This window comes from Staurois parvus, unplaced genomic scaffold (assembly GCF_062004578.1).
Source record: "Staurois parvus isolate SC_StPar_1 unplaced genomic scaffold, SC_StPar_1.0 ptg000564l, whole genome shotgun sequence".
In the NCBI taxonomy this organism is placed as follows: domain Eukaryota; kingdom Metazoa; phylum Chordata; class Amphibia; order Anura; family Ranidae; genus Staurois; species Staurois parvus.
The window spans coordinates 8,546,199-8,565,867 of NW_028318360.1; the positions used below are offsets into that span (position 1 = coordinate 8,546,199).

At 40.1% G+C, this 19,669-nt stretch overlaps 1 protein-coding gene across 2 annotated transcripts in view; it reads right to left on the reverse strand.

The window, feature by feature from the left end:
• The window catches only part of SORCS2 (sortilin related VPS10 domain containing receptor 2), a 1,187,504-nt gene that overhangs the window by 40,780 nt on the left and 1,127,055 nt on the right, over window positions 1–19,669 (reverse strand). For both annotated transcript variants that reach the window (XM_089691582.1, XM_089691581.1), the window contains exon 23: window positions 10,030–10,155. In XM_089691582.1, the coding sequence (XP_089547708.1) occupies window positions 10,030–10,155 (126 nt within the window). The remainder of the gene's footprint in view (window positions 1–10,029; window positions 10,156–19,669) is intronic.

Sequence of the window (19,669 nt, forward strand, 5' to 3'; positions counted from 1 at the left end):
TCATTAATAGTCTATTTCTGACAGTTCCATGACATTCCCTCCATACAGCGGTTGAAACAGCTGTATGGAGTGATTGTCCCAGAACTGTCAGAAATAGTCTATTTCTGACAGTTCTGGGACATTCACTCCATACAGCTGTTTCAACCGCTGTATGGAGGGAATGTCATGGAACTGTCAGAAATAGACTATTAATGACAGTTCTGGGACTGTCCTTCCATACAGCGGTTGAAACATTGTATGTATTTGTTTCCATAAATGGATCCATTTATGGAAACAAATACATACAATGTTTCAACCGCTGTATGGAAGGACAGTCCCAGAACTGTCATTAATAGTCTATTTCTGACAGTTCTATGACATTCCCTCCATACAGCGGTTGAAACAGCTGTATGGAGTGAATGTCCCAGAACTGTCAGAAATAGACTATTTATGACAGTTCTGGGACTGTCCTTCCATACAGCGGTTGAAACATTGTATCTATTTTTTTCCATAAATGACATTCTGCAAATACACTTAGAGGAGCGCTGCAGATACACTTTTTGCCGGCTTGGAATTAATCTTATTTTCATCCTACTTCTTCTTCTTCATCCTCATCCTCATAAGAAGAAAAAGAAGAAGTAGGATGAAAATAAGAATAATTCCAAGCCGGCAAAAAGTGTATCTGCAGCGCTCCTCTAAGTGTATCTGCAGAATGTCATTTATGGAAAAAAATAGATACAATGTTTCAACCGCTGTATGGAGTGAATGTCCCAGAACTGTCATAAATAGTCTATTTCTGACAGTTCTGGGACATTCACTCCATACAGCTGTTTCAACCGCTGTATGGAGGGAATGTCATAGAACTGTCAGAAATAGACTATTTATGACAGTTCTGGGACTGTCCTTCCATACAGCGGTTGAAACATTGTATGTATTTGTTTCCATAAATGGATCCATTTATGGAAACAAATACATACAATGTTTCAACCGCTGTATGGAAGGACAGTCCCAGAACTGTCATTAATAGTCTATTTCTGACAGTTCCATGACATTCCCTCCATACAGCGGTTGAAACAGCTGTATGGAGTGATTGTCCCAGAACTGTCAGAAATAGTCTATTTCTGACAGTTCTGGGACATTCACTCCATACAGCTGTTTCAACCGCTGTATGGAGGGAATGTCATGGAACTGTCAGAAATAGACTATTAATGACAGTTCTGGGACTGTCCTTCCATACAGCGGTTGAAACATTGTATGTATTTGTTTCCATAAATGGATCCATTTATGGAAACAAATACATACAATGTTTCAACCGCTGTATGGAAGGACAGTCCCAGAACTGTCATTAATAGTCTATTTCTGACAGTTCTATGACATTCCCTCCATACAGCGGTTGAAACAGCTGTATGGAGGTAATGTCCCAGAACTGTCAGAAATAGACTATTTCTGACAGTTCTGGGACATTCCCTCCATACAGCGGTTTCCGGCAAAAAGTGTATGTGCAGAGTTCCTCTATTCTGCAGATACACTTAGAGGAGCTCTGCAGATACACTTAGAGGAGCTCTGCACATACACTTTTTGCCGGCTTGGAATTATTCTTATTTTCATCCTACTTCTTCTTCTTCTTATTCTTCTTCTTCATCCTCATCCTCATCCTCTTCTTCTTCTTCTGAGGATGAGGATGAGGATGAAGAAGAAGAAGAAGAAGAAGAAGTAGGATGAAAATAAGATTAATTCCAAGCCGGCAAAAAGTGTATGTGCAGAGCTCCTCTAAGTGTATCTGCAGAATAGAGGAACTCTGCACATACACTTTTTGCCGGCTTGCAATTATTCTTATTTTCATCCTACTTCTTCTTCTTCTTCTTCTTCTTCATCCTCTTCTTCTTCTTCTGAGGATGAGGATAAAGAAGAAGAAGAAGAAGAAGAAGTAGGATGAAAATAAGATTAATTCCAAACAGGCAAAAAGTGTATGTGCAGAGCTCCTCTAAGTGTATCTGCAGAATAGAGGAACTCTGCACATACACATTTTGCCGGCTTGGAATTATTCTTATTTTCATCCTACTGCTTCTTCTTCTTCTTCATCCTCATCCTCATCCTCAGAAGAAGAGGATGAGGATGAGGATGAAGAAGAAGAAGAAGAAGAAGAAGAAGAAGTAGGATGAAAAGAAGAATAATTCCAAGCCGGCAAAAAGTGTATGTGCAGAGTTCCTCTATTTCTGACAGTTCTCTCACAGCTTCTTCACATGTACAGCGGTTGAAACATCTGTATCCTAAATGGAAACTAATAGATACAAATTGTATCTATTAGTTTCCATTTAGGATACAGATGTTTCAACCGCTGTACATGTGAAGAAGCTGTGAGAGAACTGTCAGAAATAGAGGAACTCTGCACATACACTTTTTGCCGGCTTGGAATTATTCTTCTTTTCATCCTACTTCTTCTTCTTCTTCTTCATCCTCATCCTCATCCTCTTCTTCTGAGGATGAAGATGAAGAAGAAGAAGAAGTAGGATGAAAAGAAGAATAATTCCAAGCCGGCAAAAAGTGTATGTGCAGAGTTCCTCTATTTCTGACAGTTCTCTCACAGCTTCTTCACATGAACAGTGGTTGAAACATCTGTATCCTAAATGTAAACTAATAGATACAATGTTTCAACCGCTAAACATGTGTTCCTTCTGTCAGAGAACTGTCAGAAATAGCGGAGCTCACTGCAGGGACACTTTTGCCGGCTGATCGGGAAATGTTCGATTCGCGCACCCGAAGTAGGCAAAATTTCGGTTTCGCCGCGAATCGAATATTTCCTGAAATTCGACTCGAATTCCGGTTCGCCTGGTTCGATTCGCTCATCTCTATTAGGGACCTTAGATTGTATGCCCCTTGATGGTTAGGGACTGATGTGAATGTCCAATATATATATGTAAAGCGCTGTGTAAATTAACAGCACTATATACGTACCTGAAATAAATAAATAACTTGGCTTCTCTTTCAATAAACAATAGAACTAGACGTGCAGAACACAAAAATGTGTGTCGTTTTGGAATTTTTTGTAAAGCTACTAATTTAATTTTGTGGCATTTGCAATTAAATTGTTTTCATTTCATTTTGTTTCGTTTTTTTGTCTTCAACAGAATTAGAATTTCTCCAGTGGACTCAAAGTATTTGATACGAATTTGAATTGAAAATATTGAATCGATCCAAATTCATTGTGAATAATAGCTTGTTCTATTCTATTGAAAATTTGAATTTTGAATATCGGCAGATGCCTATATACTTTCCATTCTACTCTATTTTTTCTATTCTACTATTATATTTTCTATTCTATTTTTTCTATTCTGTTCCTTTATTTTCTATTCTATTCTCTGTTATGTTTCTCTGTTATTCTGATATGTTTTACGCTATTCTATTCTTTTCTATTCTGTTTTATTCTATTCTTCTTTCACAATTCAATATTTGGAAATGGCTATATTCTATTCTTTCATTTTCTATTCTTTTCCTTCATTTTCTATTCTATTCTGTTTTATGCAATTCTATTCTTTTTGAAATTAGAATTTCTGAAGATGGATATATTCTATCAGGAATACACCCAGTCTTTGAAGGAAATCAGCAATAGACAGCAATATATTTGACCACAAAAATGGTCAAATAGCACAACTTTAAATCTTGAGCAAGAGCTGACAATCAGTTCACCATGAGTACACCCTCCTTCAGATCCAAGATTGATAGACCACAACTAACAAGCAAAGTAAAATCCAACATGTCATGAATTTCAATCAAAGTTTCAAACATAAGATGGTGGCGGTCCATGCCGGTACGCGATGACATCAAATGCAGTGACTCCACCCTGCGCGTTTGGTCATCAACAGACGTCATCGGGTGACGGCGCAAGATACCACTATCTGCTATTTTTTTCTCATGATCACAACTTCCTATGAACTCAATAGCCTGTATATGGACTTTTTAAATATATTTGTCCATGTTTGCTGGTTTCTGCTTTCCATATATTTATGGTGGGGATATTTTTGCTGATTTATTAGCGCTGCACTCCACGTTATATATGTTTGTTATGGGTTTAGCGTGCCTAATGTACTAGCTGCTTAACATTTGGTTTCTTTGTTTTATGATCATTTTCTCTTATGAGCTTAAGCGCAAGTAGTTGATCTAAAGCAATATATTTACACTTCGAATTTGTTTTCAAATTTGATTTTGGATAATTCTTTATCACGGACAAAATTTTTTTTCATTATTTTGGATTTGTTTAAATTCATTACTATTGTAATTCAGAAATTCTGAAAAATCCAAATAATGAATTTTGATTCCAAACGAAACAACTGCAGATGTCTAAGTTGAACATGCTTAAGAACATTAGATGAACTGTGGCAGTGCTGCGTGTACCTCTAGTTTGTCACTTCCCAAAAGAATGGCTACAAGTCTCCCTCTCCACTTTGACAGTAACTAAATTGTTGCATATGTGGCCTTCCTTCTACCTCCCATGGAGGAACCACTTCCTCCTCCCTATATACCCCACCATGGAAAGTGACCTAACCTATGCTGACACACCACCATCCACAATTAACCCCGTAGTAACTAAACACTAACCCATGAAGTACAAAATTGCAGAACCTGCCTACAGACTTCCTGTTTGAGGGTGGCTACATTTGTTCTTCATGATCCCATTGTGTGTATACTTGTAGACCATCTCTCTTGTTCACTCTTTGAGATGGACTATGGTCTGTGGGGTTTGTATCGTGCACAGAGCACTGCACATGACCACAAGTAAGGTTCACTGCTCACTCAAAAAAAAAAAACAGAAGTGAGGCGGAAAAGGGGAGGTTCAGGAGCTCATGGAGGACATAACAAGGAAGCAGAAAAGCACAGCAAGAAATTATTTAATGAATAATAAGGATTACAGGGCCATTAAGCAGCGGATGTGTATGGATTTATTTTGATGAATAAGAATTTAATTTAGTGTCATTTTAAAACAAGTGCATACAGTTGTGCTCAAAAGTTTGCAGAAATCGTGAAATTTTGGCATTTATGTTTTGAATATGACTGATCATGCTGTTTATTTAACCACTTCAAGTCTGGACACTTTTACCCCCTTCCTGTCCAGGCCAATTTTCAGCTCTACCACACTTTGAATGACAATTGAGCGGTCATGCAACACTCTACCCATATGAATTGTTTAGTATTTTTTTTGAGACAGATAAAAGTTTATTTTGATGGTATTTATTCACCACTGGGATTTTTTGCTATGTAAATGAAAAAGTCCAAAAATTTTGAAAAAAACTGTTTTTCTTATAAAATTTAGCAAATAAATAATCTTTCTTCATAAATCTTGGCCACAATGTATTCAGCTATCTTTATAGTAAAAAGAAATAATTCAAATTAGTTTATAACCAAAATATATAATTAAAAAAAAAAAAAAATTTTTTTAAATAATATTATTTATGGGTTTTTTTTTTTTGTGTGTGTTTAAACATACTGACACCTACTTGTGGGGAGTGATGAAGATGTATTTTTTTTTTTTACACTGATTGCTTTTGCACCCATAAAAGTTGTAAAAGCAATCATTTCTCCTTCTCTCTGACTGCATTCTTGCAGCCATTGAGAAATACTGTGAGAGATGTGATTGGTCACAGCTTGTCACATGTTACATATGTGAATAGCCTTGCACCATGTGACCTCTGTGATCATTCACAGATTTCACAAGTAGTAAGCAATGATGTCAGAAGTGACACCTTGCTTACTACTATTCATGTGATCACTGATTGGCCAATCAGTGATCACATGAACGGGAACTCACACAGAGGTCCCGTACAGCGATCGGATCGCGGTGCTGCGCACTCCCAGAAGATTATGAACGGCAACCCACTCCTGCACTGTTCCTGTCCGGCCCATGTACATAAATGGCCATATGGGAGCATTGCAGGATAAGGATAGTGATCATATGAAGCCATTTATTATCACATATTTGTTTGGCTCCTTTTTAAATCATAATGATAACAATCACCCAAATAGCCATGATCAAAAGTGCATGGTTGAGATTCCAGAAAGAAGTCTTTACTGCACCAATGCCACTAAAAAGCCCGGTTATAATATCCCCGACAAGACCTTGCCGAGCCTCACAGGGCTTTTGTGTGGCATTGAAGCAGTAAAGGCTTCTTTCTGGCAACTCAGCCATTCAGCTCATTTTTGTTCAAGTATTGTCGTGTTGTGCTCCTTGAAATAACCACACTGTCTTTTTTCCAGAGCAGCCTGTATATCTCCTGAGGTTACCTGTGGGTTTTTCTTTGTATCCCGAACAAGTCTTCTGACAGTTGTGGCTGCAATCTTTCTTAGTCTACCTGACCTTGGCTTGGTATCAAGAGATCCCCGAATTTACCACTTTTATTCAAGGCTTTTGAGATCTTTTTATAGCCTTTTCCATCTTTCAAAAGTTCCATTGTCTTGTTACGCAGGTCTTTTGACAGTTCTTCTCTGATCCCCATGGTATCTACCCTGCACAGTGCATCCACGGGAGAGCTAACAAACTCACTGACTATTTATACATAGACACTAATTGCAATTTAACCACCTCCCGCCCGCCATATAGTAATATGACGGGCGCAAGGGGGTTCTCTCGTTCTGGGAGGACGTCATATGACACCCTCCCATTCTCATTGCACATGTGCGGCTCAGGGAGCATGCAGCGCGGCAATTGGCGGTGTGCTGTGTCCCTCGGACACAGCGGATCACTGATCACGGAAAAAGCCGAAGATGTCGGCTCGGTCATGTGATCAGCTGTGTCCAATCACAGGTGATCACATATAAACAGGGAAATGCCGGTTATCGGCATTTCTCTCCTCTCGAGCTGTCACGCTGACAGAGGAGAGGAGAGCCGGTAATCGGCATTCCTTGGAGGGGACATGTACACTGATCATCAGGGCACTGATGATCAGTGTGCCCTGATGATCAGTGTAGCCCCAACAGTTCCACCTGTCAGTGTCCATCAATGCCTTATGTCAGTGCTCATCAGTGCCACATCAGTGCCTACCAGTGCACATCAATGCCACATAGCAGTGCCCATCTGAGCTGCCTTTCAGTGTCACCCATCAGTGTCAGTCAGTGCCACCTATCAATGCCAATCAGTGGCACCTATCAGTGCTGCCAATCAGTGCCACCTATCAGTGCCAGTCAGTGCCGCCTATCAGTGCGCATCAGTGCCGCCTATCAGTGCCTGTCAGTGCCGCCTAACAGTGCCAGTCAGTGTCACCTAACAGTGCCAGTCAGTGCCGCCTATCAGTGCCAGTCAGTGCCGCCTATTAGTGCCAGTCAGTGCTGCCTATCAGTGCTGCCTATCAGTGCCATGTATCAGTGCTGCCTTTCAGTGCCCACCAGTGATGCCTGTCAATGCCCATCAGTGCCACCTACCAGTGCCTCCTCATCAGTGCCCATCAGTGCCACCTATCAGTGTCCATCAGTGCAGCCTATCAGTGCCCATCAGTGAAGCCTCATTAACGCACATCAGTGAAGGAGAAAAATCACTTATTTACAAAATTGTATCACAAAAACTAAGAAAAAACATTTTTTTTTTCAAAATTTTCAGTGGTTTTTGGTTTGTTTAAGAAAAAATAAAAAACCCAGATGTGATTAAATACCACTAAAAGAAAGCTCTATCTGTCACAAAAAAGTGATAAAAATTTATTTAATTGTCATTCAAAGTGTGACAGCGCTGAAAGCTGGAAATTGGCCTGGGGGGGGGGGGGTAGAAGTGCCCTGTAGGCTAGCGGTTAAAAAGCCAGAGATATGGGAATTTAACCTTTAATTGCCATTTTAACCTGTGTGTGTCTGTACATTCCAGGGTATGTAAACTTTTGATCAGGGCCATTTGGGTGATGTCTGTTATCATCATGGTTTAAAAGGAGCAGAATAATGATGTGATAATAAATGGCTCCATATGATCACTATCCTTAACCCCTTGCCCTCCAGAGGATTTACTTCCCTTCCTGGCCAGGCCATTTTTTGCATTACAGCGCTGTGTTACTTTAACTGACAATTGCACGGTCATGCAAAGCTGCATCCAAAGTAAATGTATGTCCTTTTTTTCTTACAAATGGAGCTTTCTTTCGGTAGTATTTAATCACCTCTGCAGTTTTTATTATTGGTGCTATAAACAAAAAAAAGACCGACAATTTTGAAAAAAAAAAAACAATATTTTTGACTTTTTGCTATTAAATATGTCCAGTAAAAAAGTTTAAAAAATAAAATTTCATCATAAATTTAGGCGAAAATGTATTCTGCGACGTCTTTGCTAAAACAAAATCCCAATACGTGTAAATTAATTGGATTACGTGAACGTTATAGTGTTTACAAATGGCGGTATATATACTGGAATTTTCTTGTTTGTACTAGTAATGGTGGTGATCAGCAACTTATAGTGGGACTGCGGTGGGCATTCTGACACTGGGGGGGAACTGACTAATTGCCACTGTCATCCCCAGTGACACTAATACAGTGTTCAGTACTAATAAAAAGGACTGACACTGTACTAATGACACTGAGCAGGAAGAGTTAACATGTGGGGCGATCAAAGGGTTAACTGTGTGCTGTTTTTCTGTGTGGCCTGTGTGTGATTTATTTTGTAAGCACACTACTTTGTATTGCTCTTCTCTGCAGAGCAATAGAAAGCAGCATGCTGGTGCTGACAGGGGAGAGATCTGTATTGCTTACATACAGACCTCTCCTCTGTCAGTGTTCTTCGGCGATTGCTGGGTACCAGCGGGGAATCTCCATCCAGGACCCAGTGATTGACAGCTGTAGCCACCAATAGCGGCGCGGGTTGGGTGGCGCGCACACATTTTAGAAGGGCAACCAAACTGATAAGAGGCATGGAGGAGCTCAGCTATGAGGAAAGATTAGAGGAACTGAATTTATTCTCTCTTGAGAAGAGGCGATTAAGGGGGGATATGATCAACATGTATGAATACATCAGTGGTTCATATAGTGAACTCAGTGTACAGCTATTCACCCTGAGGCCATCACAGAGGACAAGGGGGCACTCTTTACGTCTGGAGGAAAAGAAATGTAATCTCTAAACACGGAAAGGTTTCTTCACAGTAAGAGCTGTGAAAATGTGGAATAGACTCCCTCAAGAGTTGGTTCTGGCCAGATCACTGGATTGCTTTAAAAAAGTCCAGGATTCTTTCTTGGATACACAGAATATAACTGGATACTAACATTTATAGGTAACGTTGATCCAGGGAATATCCGATTGCCTCTCGGGGATCAGGAAGGAATCTTTTCCCTGCAGGAGTAAATTGGATCATGCTTTGCTGGGATATTTTGTGCCTTCCTTTGGATCAACTGTGGATATAGGATTATAACTTTTTTTTTTTAATGGTTGAACTGGATGGACTTTTGTCTTTTTTCAGCCAGACTAATTATGTAACTATGTTTACATATAGCTGTCTACCCTGTCAATGTTCCTTGGCGATAGCAGGGTGCCGGTGGGGAATCTCCAGCAGGGACCTGGTGATCGACAGCTGTAGCTGCCAATGGCAGAATGGGTAGGACGGGTAGGACGGCCCCCTACCCGCAAATACAAAATCACATATATATACACGTGCTTTTGCACAGCCCTGCCGCCCTTTAGCATTAGTTTTGCTATAGCGTGCTTGGGAAGCGGTTAAATAACAGTTTTTTTGGCATGATCAGTCATATTTTCAATATCAATGCCAATATTCCATGATTTCTGCAAACTTTTGAGCACAACTGTAGCTTTGCAGCATTTCAGTTGCTTGTCTTTCTTGCTGTGCTCCCACATATGTAAATGTCAAGAATGGATTTATTTTTGCTGCAAAGGAAGGGTTTCTAGTTTTCTGTCTGCCGCTATACATCTGAAAAACAAATACTGTGTGGCAGCTTGCATATAATTATATAATAACAACTAGAAATATAATAAAAAGGTTAAAAAACAAATATTTGTCGATATTTACCATTTTAAACTAACAAATATGTAAACATTTCTTCATTTCCTTTTGAAGTGATTTATTTCCCATTTCTGCAGTGTACCTTGTCGTTGGGAATGCTCCTCTTCCTCTTTGGTTGGCTTGTAGAAGGCAGGAGATACAAATCAGCCGTTGTTGGCAGTCCCGGTTTTACAACCGTCACAAGACTTTGTTCTGGAATGTTGGTTTCCTGTAAATATTCCAAAAAAATATTCCGTGAGTACTGGATAATCATACAGCATACATTCCTAGCAGAACAATGTGAGTCTGTGAAGCAAATAAATAATTAAAGTGGAACTACACTGTGTCTGCGCACCACAAACCAAAAACATTATTTAGCCCCGGTTCACCCTGCTGCGTCTTATCATGCCACTTGTGACAAGTCAAAACACATTCATTTCAATGGGTGCTGTCTTAATCAATGTGACTCAAGTTGCAGCGACAGAAAAAAAATAAAGGTTCCTGTACTATTTTTCTGCAACTTGAGAGCCATAGACCGCAATGATAAATCACAAAAATTTGCAAGAAAGTTGCAAGCAAGTAGCATGACTTTTGGGGGGGGGGGTTGGGGGGGGCGTGAATTTTAATCTTCACAGCAAACTCACCCATCCATCTATATCTCCATGTTTAATTTTCTGAGAAATTACTTTGAAAAACACCCTCTAGCATTTCTAGCTGTAGTCATCTTGAGTAAGGGCAGATGATTCATGTACAGTGGCGGACTGACCATTTGGAAACTCGGGCACTGCCCGAGGGCCTGGGGTCAGTAGGGGGCCCCATGAGATGCCCCTGGTACCTTTTTCATAGGCTTTTTTGAGTTTGGGCAAGGACACAGGGGCCCCAAGATCCCCTATTGCCCGGGGGCCCCATGAGTTGTCAGTCCGCCCCTGTTCATGTAGCATTTACTTCCTGGAATCCATCTGCTCTTGGCTCAGGCATGCAGGCCAGAAGGTGTGTTTAGACTTCTGGAAACCAGGAAGTTACTGAAGAAATTTAAAAAATGTTTAAACAAATAAAGATGATATAATTTCCTATCAATTTACAATCAGCATAAGTATTATAAATAGCCAATGTTGATTGAGAGAGTGAAGTTCAACTTTAAGAACAATAAATATTTAGGAATAACAAATCCCCTATAGGATAGGTTCACACCTATGCAGTTTGCATTTGATCTTTTTCAGCAATGCGGTTTGCGTATTTGCACGTGTTTTTTCCGCTTTTTGCAGGTTTTTATTTTCTTGTTGCTAGGCAGATTAAAACGCATCAGAAACGTATAAAAAGTGCACTAAATGCTTTTCTGCAGCGTATGCATTGATGTCTATAGAACGAAAAATGCAACATTTTGCGTTGAAAAAAGTCCCTGACCCTTTCGAAAAAACGCACCGGTTGAAAACGCGGAGATGTGAACCTATCCCATAGGAAATCATGTTAAATGTGTTTCTGCAAAATGCATAGGTGTGAACCTAGACTTAAGGTGTACCCATGACTTGCCTATACAGGGTAAAGAAGCAGGTACCCTTAAAGTCCAACTCCAGACAAAAGGTTTTGTTTAGTTTTGGATAGGCTGAGGAAGGGTTAGGGCCTCTGTAAGGTTTCTATTGCCAAATGTATTAAGGGGAGATTTCCTGGTACTTCATGTCATGTGGAGAATAGTTAAAAACTACGAGGATGAGTTACTAAGGGAAGACTGTTTACTTAGCAAAGTGAATGTTTACTTAAAGTGCTTGTAAACCTCTGACATAAAATATGAGCAAAGCATATCCCTCTATAGCAGAGTTTCTCAACAAGGGTTCCTCCAGAGGTTGTAAGGGGTCCCTTGAGCAATGAGTAATTTTTGCTTCTCAGGTAAGTTCCCACTGACACCATTGATCTGTCTAGCTATCTGTAAAGGGGTCATTCTTCCCAATGACCACAAGTGTAAGGAGCACTCTTACCACTGACCATCACACTAATGTATCATGAATTGTAGATAGTCATTTTTAGCAGGGGTTCTGAGACCGGAAAGTTATGTCAAGGGTTCCTCTGCGTTGAAAAGGTTGAGAAAGGCTGCTCTATAGTGTGTTCTTGTCTAAATCCAGAGCACTAAGGGGTTTATTTACTAAAGCTGGTTCACTCAGAACCTTGTGCTCTTCTGCATGGAAACCAGCTTACGGGTTTTATTGCTAAAGCTTAATTGAACCAGCTGAGGGTAGAAGCTGATTGGCTACCATGCACAGCTGCATGACATTCTGAGAGATTCAGCTTTAGTAAATATCCCCCCAACTGTCATTTCTGTCGGCTGCTTCATTCCTCTGCTGTCAGCATGGGTCACTTCTGATGAGTTTTTCTGACACCAAGAGAAAAATGGTGACAGAAGAGGGCACAGCCTGTGATTGGTAGCTTCAGCTCTGTTCCTGTGAGCTGTGTGAAAGGAGTGTGTGTCCCTTCCCTCCAATCAGCTCTCCTCTCTGATGTAACTTCAGCTCCCCTCCTCCTGCTTCTCAGAGCTGAGAGATCCTGTGTAAATTCTGCACTTTGAACGTATGTAGGGGAAATATGGTTGTACAGTTGTGACCAAAATTATTCAACCCCCACTGAAATTGAGTGTTTTGGCCAGTTTGACATTGCTTTTGATCATTCAGTCATCTTGCTTACATTTACATTAAAGAGGCACTTGTAGGTCAGACAAATATAACATAACAGTTATAATGAAATAACCACAAATGTCTTTTCTGTGCTCACAGCATTATCAGTTTTATTCAACCCCCAAGTGACATTCAATCTTAGTACTTAGTACAGCATCCTTTTACAGTTATAACAGCTTTTAAACGTGAAGCATAGCTTGACACAAGTGTCTTGCAGCGATCTACGGGTATCTTCGCCCATTCTTCATGGGCAAAGGCCTCCAGTTCAGTCACATTCTTAGGCTTGCGCACTGCAACTGCTTTCTTTAAGTCCCACCAGAGGTTCTCAATCGGATTTAAGTCTGGTGACTGCGATGGCCACTCCAAAATGTTCCAGCCTTTCCTCTGCAACCATGCTCTAGTGGACTTGGAGGTATGCTTGGGATCATTGTCCTGTTGAAAGGTCCAACGTCTCCCAAGCCTCAGGTGTGTGACGGACTGCATCACGTTTCCATCCAATATCTCCTGGTACTGAAGAGAATTCATGGTACCTTGCACACGCTGAAGCTTCCCTGTACCTGCAGAAGCAAAACAGCCCCAAAGCATGATTGACCCTCCACCATGCTTCACAGTAGGCAAGGTGTTCTTTTCATCATAGGCCTTGTTCTTCCTCCTCCAAACATAGCGTTGATCCATGGGCCCAAACAGTTCTAATTTTGTTTCATCAGTCCACAGAACACTATCCCACAACTTTTGTGGTTTGTCCACATGGCTTTTGGCATACTGCAGTCGACTCTTCTTATTCTTTGGAGACAGCAAGGGGGTACGCCTGGGAGTTCTGGCACGGAGGCCTTCATTACGCAGTGTGCGTCTTATTGTCTGGGCTGAAACTTCTGTACCCACATCTGACAAATCTTTTCTCAGTTCCTCAGCAGTCACACGGGGACTTCTCTCCACTCTACGCTTCAGGTAGCGCACAGCAGTCGAAGTCAGCATCTTCTTTCTGCCACGACCAGGTAGCGTTTCAACAGTGCCCTTTGCCTTGAATTTGCGAATGATGCTTCCTAAGGTGTCTCTTGGTATGTTTAACATCTTTGCAATCTTCTTATAGCCATTGCCCTTCCTGTGAAGAGAAATCACCTCTTCTCTTGTCTTCCTGGACCATTCTCTTGCCTTCACCATGTTTGTAACCACACCAGTAAATGTCTAGAAGGAGCTGAGTATCACAGTCATTTTAAAGCTGCCTAATTGGTGCTTATTATGCTTGATTGCTGCTCGGTGACATCCACAGGTGTTTTCAATACCTGATGGAAAGCACCTGTATGAACCTCTGTTCTTCAGAGTGGTAGTCTTTAAGGGGTTGAATAATTGTGGCAATGAAGAAACCACATAAGAACCATTTACTACTGTATTACATAAACAATTGATGTCATTTTAGTTGCATTTGGGTAGTTACAACGTCCTTGTAGGATTTGATTCTGAATACAATTCCAAATGTACACTATAGTCCCTAAACCCCTTTACAGCATTGGGGGTTGAATAATTTTGGTCACAACTGTAGATAAACAGGTACAACTTATGTTGGAGGATTTGTTTTATCTCTGTGTATCACCTGAGGCCAGTCACTTCACTGGGTATGTGTAAGGGATTAAAACTAATTTAAGCTGGCCATAGATGGATCAAAATTTGGCTGGTTCAGCAGGGACCGGCTGAATTTTGATCCATCTGTGACCGTTCCTGCTCAACAAATGTTGATCTAATGATCGACTTTGGTCAATTGAATGTTGTAAAATTTTCATTCAATTAGCGGCTGCAGCATTGATCTGTGTATTCTGACAGTGAAGGAGTCCCCACTGTCAGAATGTGATAGTACAGCATGGATTTCTCTATCCACCCTTGCTTTTGTAGATGGGTTAATCCGTTGGCTGATCAAAAAAAATGGGGCATCTATTGGCAGCCTTAGGCTGGCCATAAAGGGCTTGAATCTTGGCCAAAAATTTTATGAATTTGCCAAAGGTGGACCTTCAAACACAACCCAGCTTGTGATAATTCCATCTGTAAATATGATCAAACCAGGTGGAAAGTTATCATCCCACCAGTGACTGCATCTTATCAGAGATTATAGAATGAAACACCCAACAGAAATTTGAACTTTTCCCCACTCTGTCCAAACTTAACCTGGAAATAAAAATCTGGCTGAAGTTAGGCTTTAACTGATGCCCTTTTCTAGCTGCATACGTATCTTTACTTCACTCCTCTGGAGTTCCTCTACTTGGGTTGACACCAGCAAACGCTGTCATTTCTGGTTGTATCTGAGCTAGTAGAGGCGTAACTTTTTACTGCATATCAACCATGTACACAGTCAATAGAGCAGGATGTAGAAAACCCAGTAGGAAATCACATGGTACTATTCTTTTAATGGCCTTCACTCAGTTTTCCCTTATTAAATAAGTTCAGGGTGTTTATTTTGTAAATGATGCTACTCTTTAACTTCCGCTGTCCTTTCAAATGGTCGATATGCCTTTACATAAATAATGTTTCTGTATAGTTTGGATGAAAAACCTGCCAAGAAGAAATGACCATAATTCGACTTTTAATCAGGCATATGTCTGAGGCAAGCCCGACAGTCACAGTTAAGCCAAGCGGACAGCAGGGTGATATAAGATTTCCAGAGCAAGATGTAGTCTGCTACACTGAGATCTTGGCTTTGGACAGGATCTCACACTATTTATCTTTTGACTATAATAAGAAGTGATCTGTAATTCACATTCTGGATAAGGGAGCTGTATATTTCCTAATCACATTCCCAGATAAACATTTATTCTGCCAGTTTTTGGGTGCAATTCTGCCAAGGAGGACATCTCTGCATATAAATCATGCTACTATTTCCTAGGATGGAACCAATCCATATAGTATATGGCTGGTTCTTTAAAGGTGGAAAAAAACTGAGCACCAAATCGGAGTTGTAGCTCATAGTTGCCAATCAGAACTCTTCTTTATCCCCTGTATTCCGTAGACTAACATTCCTTTGGATAATGTTCAATGAAAAGGGAACATTAACCTACTTTCTGTTTAGGAATGAGCGTGCTGCTAATTCCATGATTATTGTCCAGCAGGCTATCCACCGGGAACCAAACAGGGTGGTTAGCAGTCACATGACCACCATGTTAGCTACTTGGTGATTACATGGCTTTGTCCTCATTTCTTCCTTTGTGCACTCCCTTTGTACAAAAAAAAATACTTCTTGCAAAGCAGTCAGCGTATGTCCAAAAAAAATTAATAATAATAAAAGTTTAAAGTGGTATAAAACCCAAAACCAAAAATGTAATTTATTGCAGTTTCCCAGTCATTGGATGTGGTTTACAAGTTATTGGATGTGCCATTTGCAATCTGCAGTGGGTGTGAATACAAAGTTAATGACACCCCAAATGTAGGTCACAAACACAGTGCTTTTGCCCGCACCGAATTGCATGGTACCATGCGATCCATTTGTAGTGCATTTTAAAAAGTAGTGCATGCACTACTTTTGGTGGGGTGAAATTTTAGCCTATTCAAAATGAATGGGCTGAAACTGCACCACACAGAACAGCATGTGAACAGCGCCTTCCTTTGTGATTCATGTGCAGGCATGGTATGAACCGGCCCAAAGTTTTTTTCCCCCTCTTTTTTCCCCTGATGATCTGGCCAGCAACAACCCTGTATTATACATACACCACTCTGGATGAAGGAGCACAGGGAGCAGATTTGGACAACAGCATTGTCAATCTGGGCGGAAGGGGGTGTTAGAACTACTAACAGATTAAAGTACACTAACAAATTGAAGCTGAACTCCAGCTAATACTTTATAATCAGCTACAGCAAACAATTGTTTTCCCTTTTGGGATAAAGGTTTTACATAAATAAATAAATCTGATCATTTTAAGCACCCCTGCCAGTGTTAAGTGGTCTGTCTCATCCCTGTAACTGCAAGAAAGCTTGTTATGTTGAAACACAACACACTTACTGGCTGGATCACCAGATGAAAATAGAAAAAAGAAAAGTAAACGAATGCAGCCATCACATCTAAGATTTGGTGTGGTTTAATACATCTTTAAAGGATTAAATACAATTAAAATAGAAATGTAAATTCAAAAAAATTTTTGTTCACTTGTCAAGCTATAGTAAAAATCAGGGCAATTAATTTAGTTTAAAAATTGATAACAAATAAAATCCTTTCTTTAAAACAATGGAAAAAAATGTACATATTAGTAAGAGAGTTATTGTCAAATTAACTGACACATGCTATATATGTGATCATCCAGTGCATCCCTGTAAGAGATAACAAACTCATTGACTATTTATACATAGGCACTAATTGCCACAGATGTGGGACATTAACCTTTAATTGCCATTTTAACCCGTGTGTGTCACCTTGTGTGTCTGTACCAAGGCCAAACATTCCAGGGGATGGAAACTTTTGATCATGGTCATCTGGAAGATTTATAAGAAACCAAACAACTATGTGATAATAAATGGCTTCATATGACCACTATCCATAAATAAAAGACAGTTTTTTGGCACGAAAAATTTCACAATGTGCCAGTGTATGAAAACTTTTGAGCACAACTGTACACATTTTTGAGCCCAGTTTGATTTTTTTCAATGACTTTAATGGGACTTCTTGAATTTCAAAAGCTTGCAGAACTACAACTGGTCAGACTTTGCAGACGTTTGCTCATCTCTACTAATGATGAAAAAAGGGGGGAAAACTGCCTCTCCACCTGTCACCTGTAGGAACAGGACTATAGTGCCTAATGGCACATCTGGCCTTGCCTATGTATTGCTAATGGACCTTAGCATGTCATAGCTGCCAATGGTAGTATTGGGAACAGCCACAAAGAAGCTTAAGTTCAATCGAGGAGCCCCCAGTTTATATCTAGATGTGTAAGCAGCTTTCAATAAAATATGGAAACATAGAAAAGTGACGGCAGAAAAAAACCGAGTGATCCATCGAGTCTGCGCGTTTTTTTTTTTGTTTGTTTTTTGTGTTTTTTCTTTAATGCTTTGTTTTTTTTAATTTTTTTTTAGGGGGGGAGGATGTTTTAGTTTAGACTAGAATTCTTCTTGAGGACCATTTACAGTATATATGAATCTAGCTATCTATCCATTCAGTTGTATCCGACCCTTGGCGATTGCATTGACCGTCACTCGTAAGCGACTTTTTCCATGAATTCTCTTAGCAATTATTTTACAGGGTAGGTTGCCAGGTCTTTCCCCAACCCCTACCATGGAGGAGATCCCGCATGGCCAGGGATGAAACTATGACAATTTAGACAGGAGCCAATTAACCTACCAGCCTGTCTTTGGAGTGTGGGAGGAAACTGGAGTACATGGAGGAAACCCATGCAAGCACAGGGAGAACATGCAAACTCCATGCAGGAGGTGCCATGGATAAGAATTGAACCCTTGACCCATTTACTGCACGGCAGACGTGCTAACTACTAAGCCACTGTGCCACCCAGTATATATGAATAACATAGATTAATTGAATCTCTTTATGACAGGTATTTTGTACCTTCATGATGGACTGTTTTTAAACTTGTGTCAAATTTACTGTAACAGCAGCGACTGGCCTGATTCACTTACATTTGTCTGAATGTTTAGCTAAGGTCTGTGATGTGCAATTTGAACGATTAAATAAATCTGCCTTGAAACATTCATAAACTGAGGCCATGCAGTTCTAGTATTCCCAGATGCCTTCAAACACAGCTAGAATGATTTCATGCACTGTCAGCAATCCCTGAGCAACTGATCAAATCAATATGGGCAAAACAATCTGAAGGATGTCACTTAGCTGGGATTTAACGCCTTCTGGTATGCTGGCGTATACTATATATTCCTCATGTGTGGTGCTCATATGTAGGGGTCATTAAGTTCATTTTCTACTTAAAGGATAAATTCTCTTTTTCCAGGAAATTAGATAAAATGGATTAGTGAGGGTAAATCATCCCAATGGGGTCACTGACAAAAATATTAACCTAACACAAAGTTTAGGTCTTCCACACTCTATACAAAACTAAATACAATTGGGCTGGAGTTGGACTTTAAAGGTTAAATTCCCGATTTCCAAAAAATAGACTATGCAGTCAATGGGCCCTAGTAGGTATTAAAAACTGTACAGCTTTGTAAAATGTTTGTTAGTTTTTTGTCATACACCTGTAGGCCATTTGGGCCCCCTGGATGCCTGGTGAAAAATTCCCAGTTAACAATTCCTTTGTCCTGCCTTGTTGCTAGGACATGAAAACCATTGGGCGCTTACAGGATTGAAAACTAATGGTTTGCATGTCCTAGCAAGGAAGAGTATGGGGATCATTAGCTGTGAGTTATTTAGCCATTTGTATAAGGGACCCAAAGAACCTATGGGTATGACAATACAACTGATGAACATTCAACAAATTTGAATAGTTTTTTTAACATCTAATGGGACCTCTTGCAAAGTAGGCTATTTTCTGAAAAAGGTGAATTTAGCCTTTAAAGCAGGGGTCTCCAAACTATGGCCCTCCAGGTGTTGAGGAACTGCAAGTTCCATGAGGCCTTGCAAGACTGACAGCCACAGGCAAGACTCCCAGAGGCAGAGGCATGATGGGACTTGTAGTACTTCAACAGCTGGAGGGCCATAGTTTGAAGACCCCTGCTTTAAAGCCTAACTCCAGTCCAAGTTTTTTAGTTTAGTATAGTGTAGAAGAGCTAACATTTTGTGTTATGTTATTGTTTTTTTCAGTGACCCCATTGGGATGATTTCTTCTTAAATCCCAAATAGAAGTGTATTCAATGGAAATATGGCTACATTCTATAAGGTGTATGTAAAGACAAAATATTTTATTAAAATTTTACATATAGTTGGGAAGGGTTAGACCAGTCTTTTTCAACCTTTTCGACACAGAGGAACCCTTAAAATAACTTTTCTGTCTCAGTGAACCCCTGCTAAAAAATACTGCATCTACAACTCATGATACATTATAGTGATGTCAGTCGGAAGAATGTTCCTTACACTTACACTTGTGGTCTTTGGGAAGAATTACCCCCTTATAGATAGCTAAAAAGATCAATGGTGTCAGTGGG